Source organism: Egretta garzetta, unplaced genomic scaffold, assembly GCF_000687185.1.
Source record: "Egretta garzetta isolate BGI_Z169 unplaced genomic scaffold, ASM68718v1 scaffold447, whole genome shotgun sequence".
Lineage (NCBI taxonomy): Eukaryota > Metazoa > Chordata > Aves > Pelecaniformes > Ardeidae > Egretta > Egretta garzetta.
In genome coordinates, this window is record NW_009260397.1 from 2640358 (window position 1) to 2657650 (window position 17293).

The following is a 17293-nucleotide window of genomic DNA, read 5'->3' on the forward strand; positions in this document are numbered from 1 at the left end:
TCCTGCTGAGAACTTCTGTATGCTTTTGTATATTTTTGCATGTTTATTCATTGCCACAAAGAATATTCCAATGGCTGCAGAAAAACCTTGACACAATTAAATATACAGCAAAAGTAAAGGCAGCAGTATTGTGATGAAATGAGAAGCATTTAAACAAGCGTAGATAATATCAAGCCATCGAAAATAAATGATCAGAAATTCAACTGAGAACAAGAGTGGAGCAAAGTCAAATGGATGAGATTTGCCCTAGAATCTGTCTTTGATAAGTGTAGGCTTTAAAAACACACAACCTGAAAAAATAGCTTAAATATTAGAGCTTTTATCTCTGCTAAATTGCTAAACTGACTCATCTGGCTTGTAACAGGTGTAATCGTGCGGTTGTCGCGTTGTGTATCTGCTCTCCCCAGTCCTGACAAACAGTAAAATCGCCACTAAGCTTCAGCGATAGACAACAAGAGCTTTGACCTTAGGATCTGTCATTGTTCCTTTGTTATCTCTGCGCATTATGGAACTGCTTCATTTTAATTCATTTGGTTTCTGTTTATTTCCTCTGTGGCAGTCCCAGGAGCTTGTATTCACTGGCTTTTTGTTGGAACGTGTGAATTGTTAGTTTGAAAGACCCACCATTTCTTTCTGGTAGAATCACAGCCTGGATTGAATATATCTCACTATTAATTAGAGATCAGCCCAAACCAAAGATGTCTGTTTGATCCCTCCCTCCCTCTGGAATCTTTTCTTGCCTGGGGAAAAACTGCTCAGCACTGGCTGGAGGATTGACCATTGTGTTGTAGAGAAACTTTTGTGGTTTCGAAATGTGTTTCATTCTCCTTTGGAATTAAATAAAAAAAATCCTTCTGCGAACCTTCTGCATGTAAAGGATTTCTCTCCTTCCCTCAAGTTCGCTCTTGCCTATAAATCCATCCCACTGAGACCTCTATCAAATGCCATATTATTTTTTTTTTTTTGTGAAAAGTTTTGGTTTCAAGAATACAAAGCTTTTATCAGTTTGCCGCTAACTTCCAAACTGCTGACCTGGCAAAAATGGATTGGGAGTGTTGCAGCTTTGCAGCCTCCAATTGCATTGTGTGTTAGCGGTGTTGGCCTGAAGAAAATGTTCTGGTTTACTGCCTACTAATATACAATATGCCAGTTTCTTACTTGTATTGAAACATGGATGAGAAAAAGTCCTAAGTTTGATCTGGCAATAAAAGAAGAAAAACCAACCAGTAAAAAGTTTTGGAACTTAGATTGGGATCTGGCCAATCAATCTCCTCCTTGTTTTATCCTGTACTTGATTAACGGCTTTCAAATAGGTATTAGATTGGGGAGGGTGGGAAGGGAGCTGTACAGCTGATGCAATGGGATGTTTTCAGTGTCTGAGCTTTGTGCCAACAGTGTTATTCCACGGTACCTGTGTCAGATTGTTTCTTAATTGTGGCTAACAGTTTGATCTCTGGTAATATATTCCTTTTGAGAAGAACCGAGGGTCATGTTAAGCAAACATTAGAGTTGTCTTTCTGTTTCCTTTTATCTTTGGCCTGCAGTGGTGGAGAGCCGAGGAGGGATCATGGACAGCATACAGAGATTTTCAAACCTGCCAACGTATCTCCCCGCGAGCTATCACATCTGCAATGCTGATGTTTTCTTCTTCCTCAAAGAAGCCAACCAGGATATCATGAGGAACTCCAGTTTGCAGTCTAGGGTGGATTCATTCTTTATATACAAAGCCAAACTGCCACCTCTCCTAAACGCCACGTATGGACCCTTTTCTGTTGAACAGGCTGTTCCCTTGGACCTCATGCTGACTTCTGCATCTTTTGGTTTCACAAATAAATTCACTTTTAATTGGAAGTTAAAATCTCACATCATCAACAGCTCAATCTATTCCAACAAACCTAAAATACAAACCTTGTTCTATATTGCGGGGAAGGACTGGGATGACTATAATTCTGCAGAGAGGTTGCCTTGCGTGAAGATGTTTGCTTTCCTGGAGTCTAGAGAAGTTGTGGCCAGCTGTAGATTGACAGGTCATCTAGGATTATGTGTTGCGGAGCTGGAATTGTCTCCTAGCTGGTTCAGCTCTCCTCCACCCCTGGTTTCAGAGGAAGCAGCCTCCCTGGAAGGGATTACTGTGGAGCTCTTCTATAAGATTTATTCAGCAGATGGAGAATGTTCTCCAGAGGATGCAAAATGGGAAAACAATATCCATGCAGGTCAAGATAATGAACACAAGGCTTTGTCAGCTATGGAGAGGATTGGTAGCATCGTTGTTTACCCAAATCAAGACAAATTAAAACAGTCTTTACTGAGGCTAGATGAAAATGTCGTTATTCGCTTACCACTCAACCCGGTCAGAGAAGGTGACATTGTGACCTTTCATATTTCCCTGGCTGATGACTCTCTAGCAGACCAGTTTGTATTAAGGTAAGAGAATTTTTAAAGTGCCATATGCTAAACAGTCTACAAATAGGGCCAAATATATGCCAGGTGTAATTTCTTTGGTTACATTCATTGTTTTCCTGAGAGAATTTAAGCATTTCCTCTCCACCTGGGGAAAACTATAGTCTTAAATTATCTGTGTGGATGACAATTTTTGGAACAGGGGAATTGATTTTAAAATATGAGCTATAAATGTTTGTATGATTATTTTTTGGTATAATTCTATTTGCTTCTAGTCATAATTCTGCCTCTTAAATTATGCCTCTAAAAGTCACCCAGGGTAACTGCTGCAATCCATTTTGCTAGACGGTTTGCAGGAGGGTTTTCCATTTATTTAGTGAAGCTTCCTTTTTTTTAATCAACTTTCTTGCCACCTTTCCAAAGTACATGGGATACATCTCACACAGGTCATATGTGGTGAGGAACTATTTTGTTGTACTGTACAAAGGGGAGCTGAGAGGTGAGAAAATGAGATGTAGGAAGCTTGCGTAGGAAGTCTTTGGCAGAGCCAGAATTTGGATCCAAACTTTACAAGTTGTCTTCGTTTTTTCTGCAAGACAAGCCCATCCTGCTTCCTCAAGCTTTTGACTGCTTGTTGCGTGGCCCACTTTTGTTTTAAGTTTTGAAGACTTTTTGGTGACCTTTACTTGTGAATCTGCTTGTAATAGGAGAATTCAGGCTTTTCTAACCACCCTGAGGGTTAGTGCTGCATATTTGTTATGTCCTTAGCTGTCAGACTGTGGGTTCAGAGCTGCATAGAGACCAAATTCAGAGAGAAATGTGAGCCAAACTGGGGGAATAAAAGGGCCAAAAGGTAATTGGAAAGTGTCATATGCTGTGAGAATGCGAGACGCTTGGGAAAGAAGGAGTTGCAGCCCGTGCTAGCAAACCTCAAAACAGATTCATGCCTTACTTCTAACTTTTTGATCCGAGAACAATGGGAGCAGAACATGACAGAAGCGCACTTTGGGGACAGTTGTTGAGAAAACAGACAGCAAACCTTATGCAGCACTTTCAAATCATTCAATGTTTGTGAAATCAGACATGCATATTAATAAACTTACAGATTCCTGCGTGAATCAGGACAAGTAGTTCATAGCGCAGTGCACAGGCAGAGGGAAGGAAATGGTCCACAGTATCCCAAGTACTTCTGTCTACTCAGGGTTGGGGGGAAATGTGTGTAACCAGGGTGTAACCAGACTTTAAAAGGTTTGGGTCAGGAAGGGTCTTCCTATAAACCAAACTTATTCTTCTCTTTGCCTGGCTTTGCTGGTTTTTCTTTGTTAGATATGATTTTGGCCAGCATCCACTGTCAGTAGGTGGACCAGCCTTGTGGAGCAGTCAGGTTTCAGTATTGATGCTCAGTGCAATAGCAGAGATATTATGGAATTTGCCTAGGGCTCTGCAAGGATTTAACACCAGCTGTTAATTCTCAGTTTTTTGTTCTCTTTGCCACACCACAGGTAAATTTCCCTAGGTATTAGCTACAACCTAAGATGATGATGTTTTCTTTCCATTGGAATTTTTAAAATAACGTTTACCTTGTAACAAATGGCACGAGGGCAGAGCTTTGATATTTCTGCTGGCCTGGAAACACCAAAAAATTCTTGCAGAGATAGTTCTGAAATGCTGTCTTTCAGAAGCCAAATAGTTTCTGGAAGCACTGAGCAGAGTAACTAGCCTGGGATTTCAAGGAAGCAGAAAACGAGGGAGTTGACAGCCTCCAAACTGGGGCACCCCAAGATGAACCACAAGAGCCTGGCTTCCACCGAGACCCTCGTCCATCCTCCTCAGGTCCCCGTGACTTGTATGTCCTCAGCCAGCAGGTGGGAGTCACTTTGTGGTGCTGTCCTGGCACGTGGAGCATGCATCTCAGTGCTCCCAAGCTGCAGGAAAGGCCGTCAGGTTTCCATGGGAATTTCCTTCTTTGAAAAGTGTGCAGAATCGGTTCATCTCCAAGAGATGTTTCTGTTACAATAAATCAGCATGTTTTACGTGCCCAGAAATACTTCCTTGGAAGATTCACTATCAGCTCTATGTAGTCTAGCCTGTCTGGTCTTTTATTTGGCTTTGCTTGCATTGTGCTTTTCATCAGAGAAACTGCGAGTATTTTTATTTAACCTTCAGTTGAATGCTGAAAGTAAGAGGCAAAATGCAATTCTGCTGATGGTTCACCCGTCCTCCAGGATGGAGAGAGCATCAGCAACTGTTGCTGTGATTATTTCGAATGACATACGTGGGGCCCATGGAGAGATTATTCAGCTGAAGTTTACACAGTAGGCAGGGAATTATGCCGAGGGAAATACAATCACTGTAGTGCCTGCATCTAAATTATGCAGTTTCCCTTACAGGCTTTCCCTGTTTTTCAGCTCAATGCTAATGTCCGTAAAAACCCAGAAGGTTTTTATATACATAGAATTTCTGTGTGTTATAGCCGGAGAAAAATACATTGAAGTGAATGTTTGCCTTGGGAAATATATTTTTGCCTAATATAACTGATTGTTTTTAATCATATCTGTTATAAGTGTAGTGGGGTGAATTGCAGTCTGGCTCATATGAGACAATAGATCAAAATCAAGTCATTCTTAACACAGCGTTAGATGCCGACCTAGAACTCTGACAGTATGCAAAAGAACAGATTTGCTCGATTTTATGCACCTCTTCACTATTTCATGCTGTGTTGTGTAGTATTTTATTTTGTGTTGGATTTTATTTTAGGAAAACTGACTTCAGTTCTCATATGAGAGCAGATTCTTTCTCATTTTGGTAAAATTTGGGATTCTTAACCAAGCTTGGAAACTGAAAAGCAATTGGAAACAATTTCTTGATTCAGCAATGTGCTGTGTGGAAAGATACCCACTTGTTAGACCCCCATCTTTCCAGTAATGTCACTTACAGGGGGATGCTGCAGGCTGTATGTGAAGCTCCAGCTATCATTTCCCACCCCTTTCTTCAGTCCAAACTGGTTTTACTCTGCTTAAGCTAAGTCCTGGTTGTTTGTTTTCATTCAGTAACTCAGATTTAAGATTGAATTGGATCTCTAGTTGTGCTGTGGGAATTTGTTTCTTAGCATGCTGCAATCCAGCCAGCGTGGCTTGGTGTAACTGAAGGACCCAGATATGTCAAGGGGCAGAATTTGGAGGCTAAGTGTGCATTTAATGCTTTTGCTGTGCCTGACCGTCATGTTGCTCACTTTGTTGACAGATGATCTATACATGTGTGCAATGAAATTCTTATGACACTGGAGATTAATTTGTGGCCTTGCCGGTCTGGTCTGTACTGTAAAATTTACCATCTGTGAACATAAATTTTGCCCATTATGTTAGGTGGGCTGCCACTGAACATAGTTTAACAATAAAGATAGGTGAAATGGGCTATGTTGCCATGATTGAACTTTTTTATGGGCTACCTAGTTTAAAAAAAAGGAAAAATGAAGCATGGCTTTGAGATTCCGACAGGACTAATACGTGCATCAGTGTCACAAATTTTCAGGCACTTTTTGTCTTTTGATGCACAGGCATATCTCTGTTACCTTCTTTACTGATAAACTTAGATGAAACATAGTAAACGAGGAAAGATGGAAATCGTGAATAAAGAAAGGGTAACACCAACTTTTGTGCTATTTACTAAACAGAAGTAGTCTCCTGATATAACATGGAGAAGCTGTAAAAGAGGTAGGAGAAAACAATTCTTGCTTAACTGGAAGGATGGAAATCTCATCCAATAGCACTGGGAATGGCTTGCATGTCTTTTGTAGTGTATGTTATTATTTAACTCCATCTTGAGACTCAAAGGGTGTATTTAAAAGAAAAATGAGAGTCATTTTGTACAGCAGGAAAACGTTTAATGGAATAAATGGACAATTGCCCCTTGGTTATCGGAAAGAAACCAGGACACTCTCTTTATAAATAAACGGATGAGTTTTGTCCCATTTTCCAAGTCTCCCCATTTAAACCGTCAGTGAGGATGTGCTGGTAATGAAGGCTGAGCACTAATAGCAATTTGTTGAGTCACAGACAAAAAGTGGGTTTGTCGGCATTCGTTACACGTCCCTAACACGAACGACCCATCCTTCTTTTATGCCCGATCAGAATAGAAACAGAGATTGGAGATATTCCAGGAATGATAGTGAGGGGCTGAAACCAGGTAATGAATCCCACGCTAGAGAAATGAAAGCGGCGGCAGTCGGGATGCGGTCCTCTGTCTGGAGGGGAATGGCGGGACCGTGCAAAGAAACCTCGCTGTCGTTCGGTGCCTAGGCAACCTCAGGGAAAAAGATTATCCGCTTCTCTCTGCCATGCTCCACATATTGCAGGGCAAAGATTACTTTTTGATTTTTGGATGAACCAGTACAAGGTGTAATACATGCCGGTTGGCTTTTACTGATTATTCTCACTAGGAAAAATGATATTAAGGATTTATATTAATAAACATATATCCATATGGAGGAGGTTATGTCTCCTGCTAAGGAATAAAAATTGCACAGGCCATTAAAACTGACTTACAAGGCTTCTGCGTTAATAATGAAAGATCTGTAGAAGTCTGAGCAGTCGTCTAGAAGGCCAGAAAAAGATCATTAAGAGGATGTCTCCTGCCAATAGCTGCCAAGAGCAAACAAGGGAAAGAAAACAGAAGGTTTTAGATCTGGAAATGCGTAGAAAATGAGAGCATACAGACTGTGGGGAATGCAGCCTGGCTGTGTGTGAGGAGGAGGCTCTGCATGGCCTTCATTGCTTGTAACCAGGCTGGTATGAATGGGGAAGCAGGGCAGGATTATTACTGGTGAGAGAAAGAAATGATTAATTGAAACATCATTTTAGGATGAAAATTCAGCAGAAGTGAAAGTGTTGAGCAAGGGAAAAATATAGCTCTGAAATTAATCAGAAATGCTAGTTCAGATTTAGAAATAACTACAGAATTAAAGCATTACTGGCGACTTGGGAATATTTGTTTTTTATCCAAAGATTTTAATAAACCCAGAATGAATGTTTAAATTTGTTATTTCTTTCTTTTCTCTGCATGTACATTGAACTAAATGTAAAACATGAAATAGTAATATGTAATATTAATAAAGAATATAAAGCGCTGCAAAGTCTGGCGATGCCAGTGATGTCTGTGCAACCTTAACTCAGTCCCCATGTATATACACATTATAACGTAATCCTCAAAGACAAATTCACACTATGTTTTCCCAGATCTCCTGCTTCATTCGATTCTTGCTCCCACTGTTTTCTTTTCTTTTTGTCACTGAACAGGAAATGGAGTAACATTCTTTCAGGACTCCCTTGCAAAGCTGGGGGAGCTGTCACCAGAATTTTTTTTAGCTTGGATAAACCCTTTCTGTAACTTCTCTTTCAGAAAGGGTTGAACCATGCTTTCATTTTTCTTATTTCTACTTGAGACAGGCAGATGACCCAGAAAAAGTAGCTTCAGCTGATGAAAGCCTGGCATGATGGTATGGACTTATACGTTTGAAAAGGATGTTGTACGAAGTGGGTAGACCTGAATCTGTGTTGACTGAACTGAAAAAGGCACCCTCCCTGGGTACCTGCGGGCAGTGCATGGCTGTGCTGCACCCGTGTGCATGAGCCAACCTGCCCTGGAAGAAGTCTTACCACATGGCCAAGTTTTCTCTCCTTTTTATGTGCTTTAAGGTAACTTTCTCTGCCCTAGGCACACTGGAGAGGGATAAGACAAGAAACCAACTCTTCATACAGTCTTAAAAACAGTTTCAAATGACAGAAAAAACAGCTCCTTCTTAGAGCTCGAGCAGTCCTAAAAGCTTAAAACCCGATGGATATCTGACGGTGAATAAATGACCCAGTGAATCCTGAAAGACCCCGCAAGACTACAGTCAATAAAGCTTTTTAATGGAATTTTAGATAAAGGTCAACTATCTGCTACAATAATCAGCCGTCCACGATCGCTCTTCACAGGAATAAAACAGGCAAAGCAGCAGCCCTGTGCGACAGCAAGAAGCTCTTGTTAGTTGTTGGATATTGGCTTTGAAGCACTTCCAGACGGGATCGCAGCATCATGGTGATAAAACACTCTTTTTTTATTGAGACATTTTCTGATGGCGGCTTCTGTTGCCCTGCAGAAGGGGTCCTGAATGTGCCGCTTTGTCCAGAAACACAGCAGCTTTTACTGTGGTGTTATTAAGGTGTTGTTAAGGTAAAGGAGGATGAGACAATGATACGGTGCTGAGTTTGGGTGACTGTGGCAAGTGTCCCCGCTGTCTGCCCCTTCCCTTGCCCTCTGCAGCCCTGGCCTAGGGATGCTCCCTTTTCCCACGGAACGGGGAAATGTTCGTAGATGTTGGAGTGGAGGAGTTAAGAAAAATGCAGAATTAGATTAATTAAAAATATTCAGCCTGTGTGTGTATTTCACCAGTGATTTTCACCGAGAAGGTGAATAGTTTGACTTCTAGTTATTTTTAATTTTGAGAGTTAGGGAGTGTTTCACATGTATGGCAGGGGAACATGGGGTTCAGCTGGAATGAAACAAGGACCTACTTTCCATTGGAAAAGGTGTTTGTTTTGCCTTGAAACCCTAATTTTTCTTCTATTTGAGTCCTGCCAGCAGCACAGCTATCTCATTCATCTGCCCATCTGCATCTATGAGCGCTAAGGGATGTGGCAATGTTATGTAAATTCATTTGCTCTATCTCATATTCAGAACCATAAAGTGGAAAAAGAGAGTTAGTTATGTTGATTTTAAGTCAGTTGGTGTGTGAGCAGGCATCTCATCTCTGCAGTACTGAACTACAAGTGGGTAAACAGTGCTGTGTGTAACTGGTGGCAGTGCATCTTGTTTGACACATCAGATTGTTTTGCACGTGTGTGACAAATAAGGTTTATAATAGGAGCCCCGACAACCTCTTGTCTGCCAGCATGTTAGCAGACCCTGCTATACTCTGAAAATGGAGATGATGTGAAAAGTGTTTTCCGTGGATTTGGAAGGTGCCAATACACCATGTGACTTGACACAAACTCAGCCTTGTTGACGGTAATGGAAAGAGATTTTACATTTTTAAATGGTTTGGGTTCTACAAGCTTGTTCCTAGGCTGATCCCCGTCTTCGAAAGCTTCGACATGACAGCTCCTGCTAATTAACTCCAGGCAGCTCCTGCACAACTCAATGCTTGCTTCAGGGCTGGGTGCGGATCTGCAGAGCGCTGTCAGCAGATGTGGCACAGTTGGACTGAGAGCAAGGTATGAGCTGTGGTTAAAATGCCTGCGATGCAGAGCATGCCTGGGAAGGAGGCAAGTGGATTTTGGAGGAGACCAGTGCTAAAAGGACGCCCTTGGTTTGTTGCATCTGCTCAGACTCCTCCTGTGCAACATGAGGGTGTGCTGGCTAGTGATCCCTCTTGGATGAGGAGCTGTGTCTAAGGGGCTGCTGAAGGTTCAGCCTCTCCAGTCTGTACAGGGCATTGCCACTGCCCTTATCCAAATCTTTCTTTTGCGTGGGGCTATCCTGTCTGTAGTTATTGCCTTGCAGGAAGGGACAGATGATTTACCCCTGCTGTGATTAACATTGGTGCAGGTATGAAATGGGAAGGGAAAGCCACCAAAGACAGAATTAGGAGTTGAGTTTTGCCTGTGAGCACCTGGCTTGGAGTTCAGTTACCTCTTAATGAACACAAAGCTGCCTTCAGGTGACAAAACTGCTTGAATACGCAGTATCACAAAGGGTAATTTAAGGAAGACAGATGCTGGATAAACATTTTTTTATTTTTATTTTTTTTTTTTTTTTTTTGCATCTTGTACTCAGGCTGGGAACACAGGTTAGAAAAGGTTCCTGTCTTTGAGTGATCATTTCAAGTTCAGGGACATGCTGTGGCTTTTTGCCTGGCAGGGAGCTTGGGGGGGTGGCTTTGTTTTGGACAATATGCTGAGTGGTCCCTGCTTTGTGCTGCCAGACAATGATGGCATTGATCAGCTTCTTGTACGGCTCTTCATTAGCTGGCAGTGCAGTAAATCACAGTCTTGTTTAAACAAGTCAGACGCAACAGTGATTCGCTCATTGATGCAGTTCCTTCTAGTGTGTAATGAATAGTATTAAAAATGTAAAAATGTACTTTGAAATTTACTTTCTTCCTGAGATAAATGTTTTGGGCCGTATGTTGCTGTCACTTTACCCTGGTAAAAAACTGATTACTATCCCATGAAGCTGATGAAGTATTGCTTTGAGTGAGCACATTGATCTCAATTTCTTCATATTCCCTCTGATGCAACAGAGAGTTGCTTTCGTCCTTGTGTTTACCCGTAAGTTTTCGCATGGTCTGATGCGAGAAGGGCAGTGTGATGGTTAGCTGACAGCCTTGTGGGAGGACTTTCAGGAAGAGCAGGAGACAGTATCTTCTTGTTTTGGGTGCTCCTCCTGCCCCCCACACAATTTATGTCAATAAAGCGCTTATAAGAAATGGTTTTGGACAAGGCAGAGCAGGGACCTGTGCTTTGTGTGAGGTATTTAATGCTTCAGATAGCTGCCACGTGTGCCTCGGATACTGTACTTGGCCAGGGTATGAAAGAAATTGTATTAACAAAGTTATTGGATCCCAGATGAATCAAAAGAGTTGCAGGAGAAGAAAACAGTGACAAATGAGTCTGCCATCCCAAGGCACAGCAAATGGTGCTTACAGTTAAAGCTATTTCACTTCTTGCATGGTTCGGCCGCAGGCCCTCCAACGCTGTGTGGGCAGTGGGGAGCGGGGCAGTGCAAGGAAGGTGACGCCTTGTGCTGGCTGAGCTGCAGAAAGGCCCCACGCAGGTGGGCCAGCGTTGCTTTGCATGGGTGTACGGCGGCAGCAGTGATTCTTGGGCTTCCCAGAGCACAAGGAGCTTCTCCTGCGTGGCGGGGTTCAACTCTCATCTCATCTCCCCCCAGCTTTCAGAAAGTCTGCCATTGGAAAGCCCTCTGCCCTGAGCGGTGCTGGGCGTAGTGTCCTGTGTGGAACAACGCTTCGTCCTGTGTTGAGTTACATACAAATAAATAAGGAAAATGTCTCTAAAATATATTCTCCTTAGGATCCTTGTGGAGACACTGTGGATATTCCCAGCAGAGGAGGAATTGGCCAGAGCAGCAGTATTTCCAGGGGGATCCAGTGAGGAGGGTGCTGTTGGGAGAGCAGTATTCGAGCAGTCCCATGTTTGTTGGGCAAATGTGTCACCCTTATCACTCTGAGCCATCAGGCATGGCTCCAGCAGGTCTCCCTCTGCTAGCTTTGCTTTCGTTTAAGTTGCTCGCTAGGACCAAAATACACCTTCCCCTCCCCACTACATCCTTTTTAAGTTTTCCTGCCAAGTGAATTTTTTCAGTTGCTTTTTTCTCACTGTGTGGCCCAAGCTTTTGTGGTATTAATGAAGGAGTCCTCCAATGCATTTTCACTAAGTCCCCATCTCTAATTGCACAGGTCCTAGAAGACAGCAAGTGGGAAAGGAAGAGAAGCAGAAGTGTGGGATAGACGGTGCCTTGTTCATGGGCTTTCTAAGCATCTGCTCAAGTTAATGAGGGTCTGGGCAAGAAATGTGCCAAGCGACCACAGGAAGCACACGTATGAGCGCTTTGATGTAGATCCCTGATGTAAGATGGTGGTAAAATGCACCGAGTGATGCTTGGGGACAGTCTGAAAAGTTTGTCCCATCCTGGGAGGTGGCAGAGGGTGAGGGAGAAGCGGTAGCAGACTGTGAGAATCTGGACCAGGATCCAAATGCATTGTGAGTTTTGGGTTGTTTTGGATCTGGAGTTTGGCTCTGGCCCATCTCTAATTTAATTTGCCTGGCCAGAGTCTTCTCTCTCTTACACAGAAAGAGGGGTGATTTAATTGACTTCCGTAGAGTTGCTTAGGATTTGTGCCAGTAAAACTATTTGAATTTGGTTGTGTGCAAGGCACGTGTGTGTGCCAGTGTTCTGGCTTCATATTTCTGATAATTACTGGAAAATTCGTTAGGGGCAGTAGTAACTCTGGGTGGGTGGGTGGATAGGACACAGATGGATAGAGAACGGTCATGTTTTGGGTACTGTTTTTAATGACACACAGTAACACTAGTAGTACAGTCTTAATTATGGCATTTCCTGCTGTTATCTCCATAATGTAGCATAAGTACCTATGCTCTTCAGCTAAGATGACTTTTGACTCATTTCCCAAAGCTAATAACCCTTTAAAAATAATTTAAACCTTTTCAGAACTATTTCACTGATGCTCTTGGGACCAGTAGTCCTGTATTTGTTATGGAGCAGATAGAGAATGAATAGCAGTACTGTGGACTCCCTCAAACAGCAACCTTATGTGAGATGTTGTGATTACAGCAATTAAATCCTCTTTGCCAAGGCAGCCAGGGCTTTATTTCAGACTGGAGTTCATTTTTTTTTCACCCAAATGAATCTCTTTTGCATGCATCATTCATTTTTCTTTGGAACATTTAGCCTGTATGAGTTGCACGAGCTCAAATTCAGTATTATTATTTATTAATTATTGCATTGAGGTAACGTCTAGGACAGCCTGCCTCAAGGGGTGAGAGAGCACAGAGCTCCCCTGTTCAGCCAGAAGCAGAACAAGGCCATAACCTTTGTCTTGGGATGGGGATTGAAGACTTAACAGCATTTCTAGGACAACTTGTGGAGAGTTGCATTTGCTTTTTGCTTGACTCCATAACCCATGCCAAGGACGTTTGGGGCATTTTGGTCCAGAGGATGCTTAGGCCAGTACAGTTTTGACCATACTTTTAAAGTTTTTTATTTATGTACTTGAAAAAAAGTAGATCATGTTAGCGCAGGCTTTCTAAGTCCGACTATGTTTGGGTGACTTGAACTTCTGTCGCTGTGGCTCTTGCTTTGAGAGGGGAAGGTCAGTGATCAGAAATGATGGTTAAGATGGAACATTTTCTTAGAATTCTGGAAATTCTAGCTTAGGATGGTTTTTCAATTCCTTTTTTCTTCAAGAAAAAATTGTTAAAGAAGTGCCTATAACCCTTGCCTTGAATGTGCTACATCCTCATTTTAAGATTAAGTGAGTTCATTGTCTGTTTCTGCTATTATATAAATAGCAGCTTGATTGACAGGAAAACTAAAATGATTCTGTTTAAATCTGTACTGCTCTCCTAAGAAATCTACATTCATTATTCCTGGGATGACTGAAAGATTTACAATAGTTTATAATCTGGTATCATTTCATTCTTCTTCTTGGTATTATTAATCACCTTGTCATAAAACGTCAGGAGAACTTTGTTCAGCTTGCATGATTTGGGCTGAGAAAGCCATACTTTAATATTAATGTTTCTTAGGAAATTGGGTAGGTATCTTTGCATTCTGAGAAACATAAAATGGATGAATGATGTCCTTTGACTAGACTTAGATGCTTACGCGGTACTGAAGTTGAAGAATGGTTGAAAGAAACCTGCAGCGGTACCACCTGGGAAAGAAAAATGACCAGGCAACGCAGTTCTGGTTCAGGCCAATATTTGGTTGTAGACATCTTGAAATCACAAGTACTGCGGAGGCTGGTGTTTGTGGTTGATCCTTCTCCGAATTAGTGCTGGGTGGCTGTACTGGTGCGGCCGTGTTGATAGTGGTGTCTTGTTGGCAGCATGAAACCCTGGTCCCAATTATTTGGTCATTTAAAGATTCTGGGTTGCATTACACAAGCCCAGAGGCAGTCAACCAGGATTCTGGCTGGGTTTCAGCTTCAGTAATTACAACTTGCCAGCGCAGATTCTTTCTGCCTCTTAAATCACATTCGCTATTTTTCACTTCCTTTGCTAAACTGCTGTGTCCGCCCGTGCTGTTGTTGATGATAATAGTTCTAATGCTTAGCCTATTTATGTAACGTTATTTTATCTGTAACGTCTCACGGTGTTTTTACAAGAAACGTCTGTCATTGCTTTCATTTTACAAATTACTATTTTTATTGCTCACATTCCAGTGATGCACCTCAAATATGAGATGCTTTCTGAAAGGAGGGAAGGCAATGCCCCTTCTGCCCCCAAACTGTTACTTTTTAATGAGGACTGTGGGGCTGAGGGGATGTTCCTGCCCTTTCCATTAGCTCTCTTACCAGGGCATATGTATTTGGGATGGCCAAAAGAATAGCCAACACAAGGGTGGTGAGTTTGGTGGGCGGGGAGGTGCCATCCTGTGTGTGTATCCTGTGCTGCCCAGTCCATCTTCCCTGGGGCTCTGCCACTCCGTCTGTCCCTTAGAGTCCTAGGCTTTTCCCAGCCCACCGGTATCCATCCCCTCCATCCCGGCCTCCACACAGGGGAGATTCAGGACGACTGAACAGGCTCGGATCTGTATGCAGGCCAGGAGAGGGCAGAGTGGACTTGTGTCTGGCTTGTGTCTGAAGCAGAAAACCCAGGCAAAAGTCAATAGCGGGTAGGGAGGAGAATAATTTTGGGCAAGGATGTGGCTTGGTGCTGGTGCAGGTGTCCTGGCCAGGATGGGAAGCTGCTTCACCAGCTGTGATCCCCCTGAATGGACTCAGTGCATCACCTCAAGAATGCCTCTACAGGGGAAGATTTAGCAACTTGTTCAACCAGTGGTGCAAGCCCTCTGCAAAGGGTCGGAGACCTGGCAGCCTGGAAGGCTCCCCCAGGTATTCTTTCTGTCTGAGGGGGAGCAGGTCTCTGCTGGGATGTCCTCCCCATGTCTCGGGGTGCACCTGGGCAGGAGATAATGGCTGTGTGCTCATGTACGCAATCTTGCTGCCTGAAATTGAAATGCATGTAACACGTTTTTTTCCTCTTTCTTCTTTTTTTTCCCCTTCCTTCCTTAAATGATTTCTGAAAGCTGTGCATTTTCTTTTTATGAATACACTGTGTCCCTTGTGTGCACTGGACATTGCAAATGCACTTAATAAAGCAAACTTCTCCACTGGTCTGTAGGTTAAGAAGCTATAAGTGAGCTTGTCTCTTTGAAGAGCAACTTTCTTTTAGGACTTGAAAAACAATGGAAATGTAGTTAATGTTCAGCCTGACAGAGTCTTAGCAAACATATTAAGGGCTTCATTTAATAAAATCATATTTCACTTTCATAGACAAGAAGCAGAATAGAGTTGAGTCTTTTTTAATGACTAAAGTCCTTAGTAAGGCACTTGTAATCTTTCTTTATGTGAGGCTCATTCTCAGTTTTTTTTATTTTAGGAGTCAGGGAGATTTAGTGCAGCATTTTCTAAATTGTGTCGTGCTTCCTTGGAACAGAATGGAAAGGGAAATGTATCTTAATGTTAAACAGACATGAAACAAAATGTGGTTTTTCCCAAAAGAAAAGTTAAACATTTGCAAGAAAAATGTTCTTCACGGAAATTTCAATTCTGTTAAAAACAGTTACTGTCAGAAAATAATGGTGCTGGATGAGCTCTAATAATAAACCAATTTGTGTGTACCATGGGAGTGGACTTTCTCAGTCTTTTGTTGTAAGTCATGCTGGAAGGGCTGCCACTGGGCTACAAGAGCACAGATATTTTCATACTGGGATTTGTGTCTACTTGAATTATGTGAATAACTCTATTGAAATACAACTGGGAAAAAATTAATCATGTGACTTATTATGAAAACGTTGCTTTTTACTCCATTCAACGATGTTTGATCAGTTCTATGTATTTTTCTCTCAGATTTATTTATTTTTTTAATTCTTTTTTCTTAAATACCCTTTTTGTAGAGTGCCATGGTTTTACTGTGCAGAGACCATGCAACAGCAAACCCCTGATTTCTGGGTAACTGGACTGCTGCAGCTAGCTTATAACATTAATGGGCTGGGTGTGAGCCGCTTTCCCAGGGCGCCGGGCTTGCACAGTGCTCTCCTTTCCTTCATTGATCCAATTTGTTGAGATCAGCAGGTGCACCAAAGCATGCAAATTTAAAATTTGCTTTGAGGAAAATTGAGTGGCATTTTTCCCTGAAATGAGCTGTTTCTCTGAACATCTCTCCCAGCTAGCTTGCTTGGGAGAATATTTACAGGAATGGAATGCAAAAGTGGTACAAACGCAGCCAAATTGAATACATTTACAGATGTAAAAGGCTTGGCTTTTTTTAGGCTTGCAAAACTCTTTGGGGTGAGGACTGTCACTTTGAGTAGATTTATAACGTCTTACATAATAGGTCCCCAAACACATTGGCCTTTGGGTGCCACCACAGTCTGATGGGTTTAATGATAGTGACGGTGACAGTGAAAACACTGGTCCCACCCAGCTTATAGACCTGCAGGTTTCTAAGACAGCGCAAGTACCTGCAAGTACCTACCTCCAGTCCACAGTCAGTCATGCTTGATAACAGTGTGAAAATTGGATTTGTCAACTAGTAATCCCTCAATGATCAATAATTAGTTGTAATTATGTGCTTTTATGAGAGAAAATTGAAGTTTGTGGCCTGAGCAGGAAATGAAGAATGGCAGGTACACCAAGCCATTTGGCATAAGAGAAAGTAATTTAACAAACTGAATTTACACAAAGAATGGTGAGTTAAGCTGCTTTCTATAGCCGGGCCACATCACACAGCTGTAGGGGTAGTAGTGTTTAGGCTAAGCAGGCTAATGTAGTCCTTAGTGAGCTTGCTGTGACCGTAAAGCATCATAACTTGAACAACAAGGAGGTTTGCTTTTTATTTATAGTCTCCCAAAAACTTGCCCAGTGTGAAATGTCATGAACAAGCCTGTATGTGTGAGGAAATACCCTTTGAAACTTCTACTATGTTTACAGTCAAAGATCCTTCCCCTACCCTGGTTTAAATTTTTGTATAAATGGTTTGATTTCAGATGGAGGAGAAAGGGTTTTCATTTGCTTCTCTTTGCTTTCTCTCTGCTCAAAAGAGCACAACAGACCAGGTTTCCAGACGGACAGAGGTGTTATTCCAGC

The 17293-nt window shown here is 42.2% G+C and overlaps 1 protein-coding gene across 1 annotated transcript in view; it reads left to right on the forward strand.

Moving 5' to 3' along the window:
- TMEM132B (transmembrane protein 132B) overlaps positions 1–17293 on the forward strand; it is a 244248-nt gene that overhangs the window by 57516 nt on the left and 169439 nt on the right. The window contains 1 exon segment of the mRNA XM_009643172.2: positions 1545–2424. Coding sequence (XP_009641467.2) covers positions 1545–2424 — 880 coding nt within the window.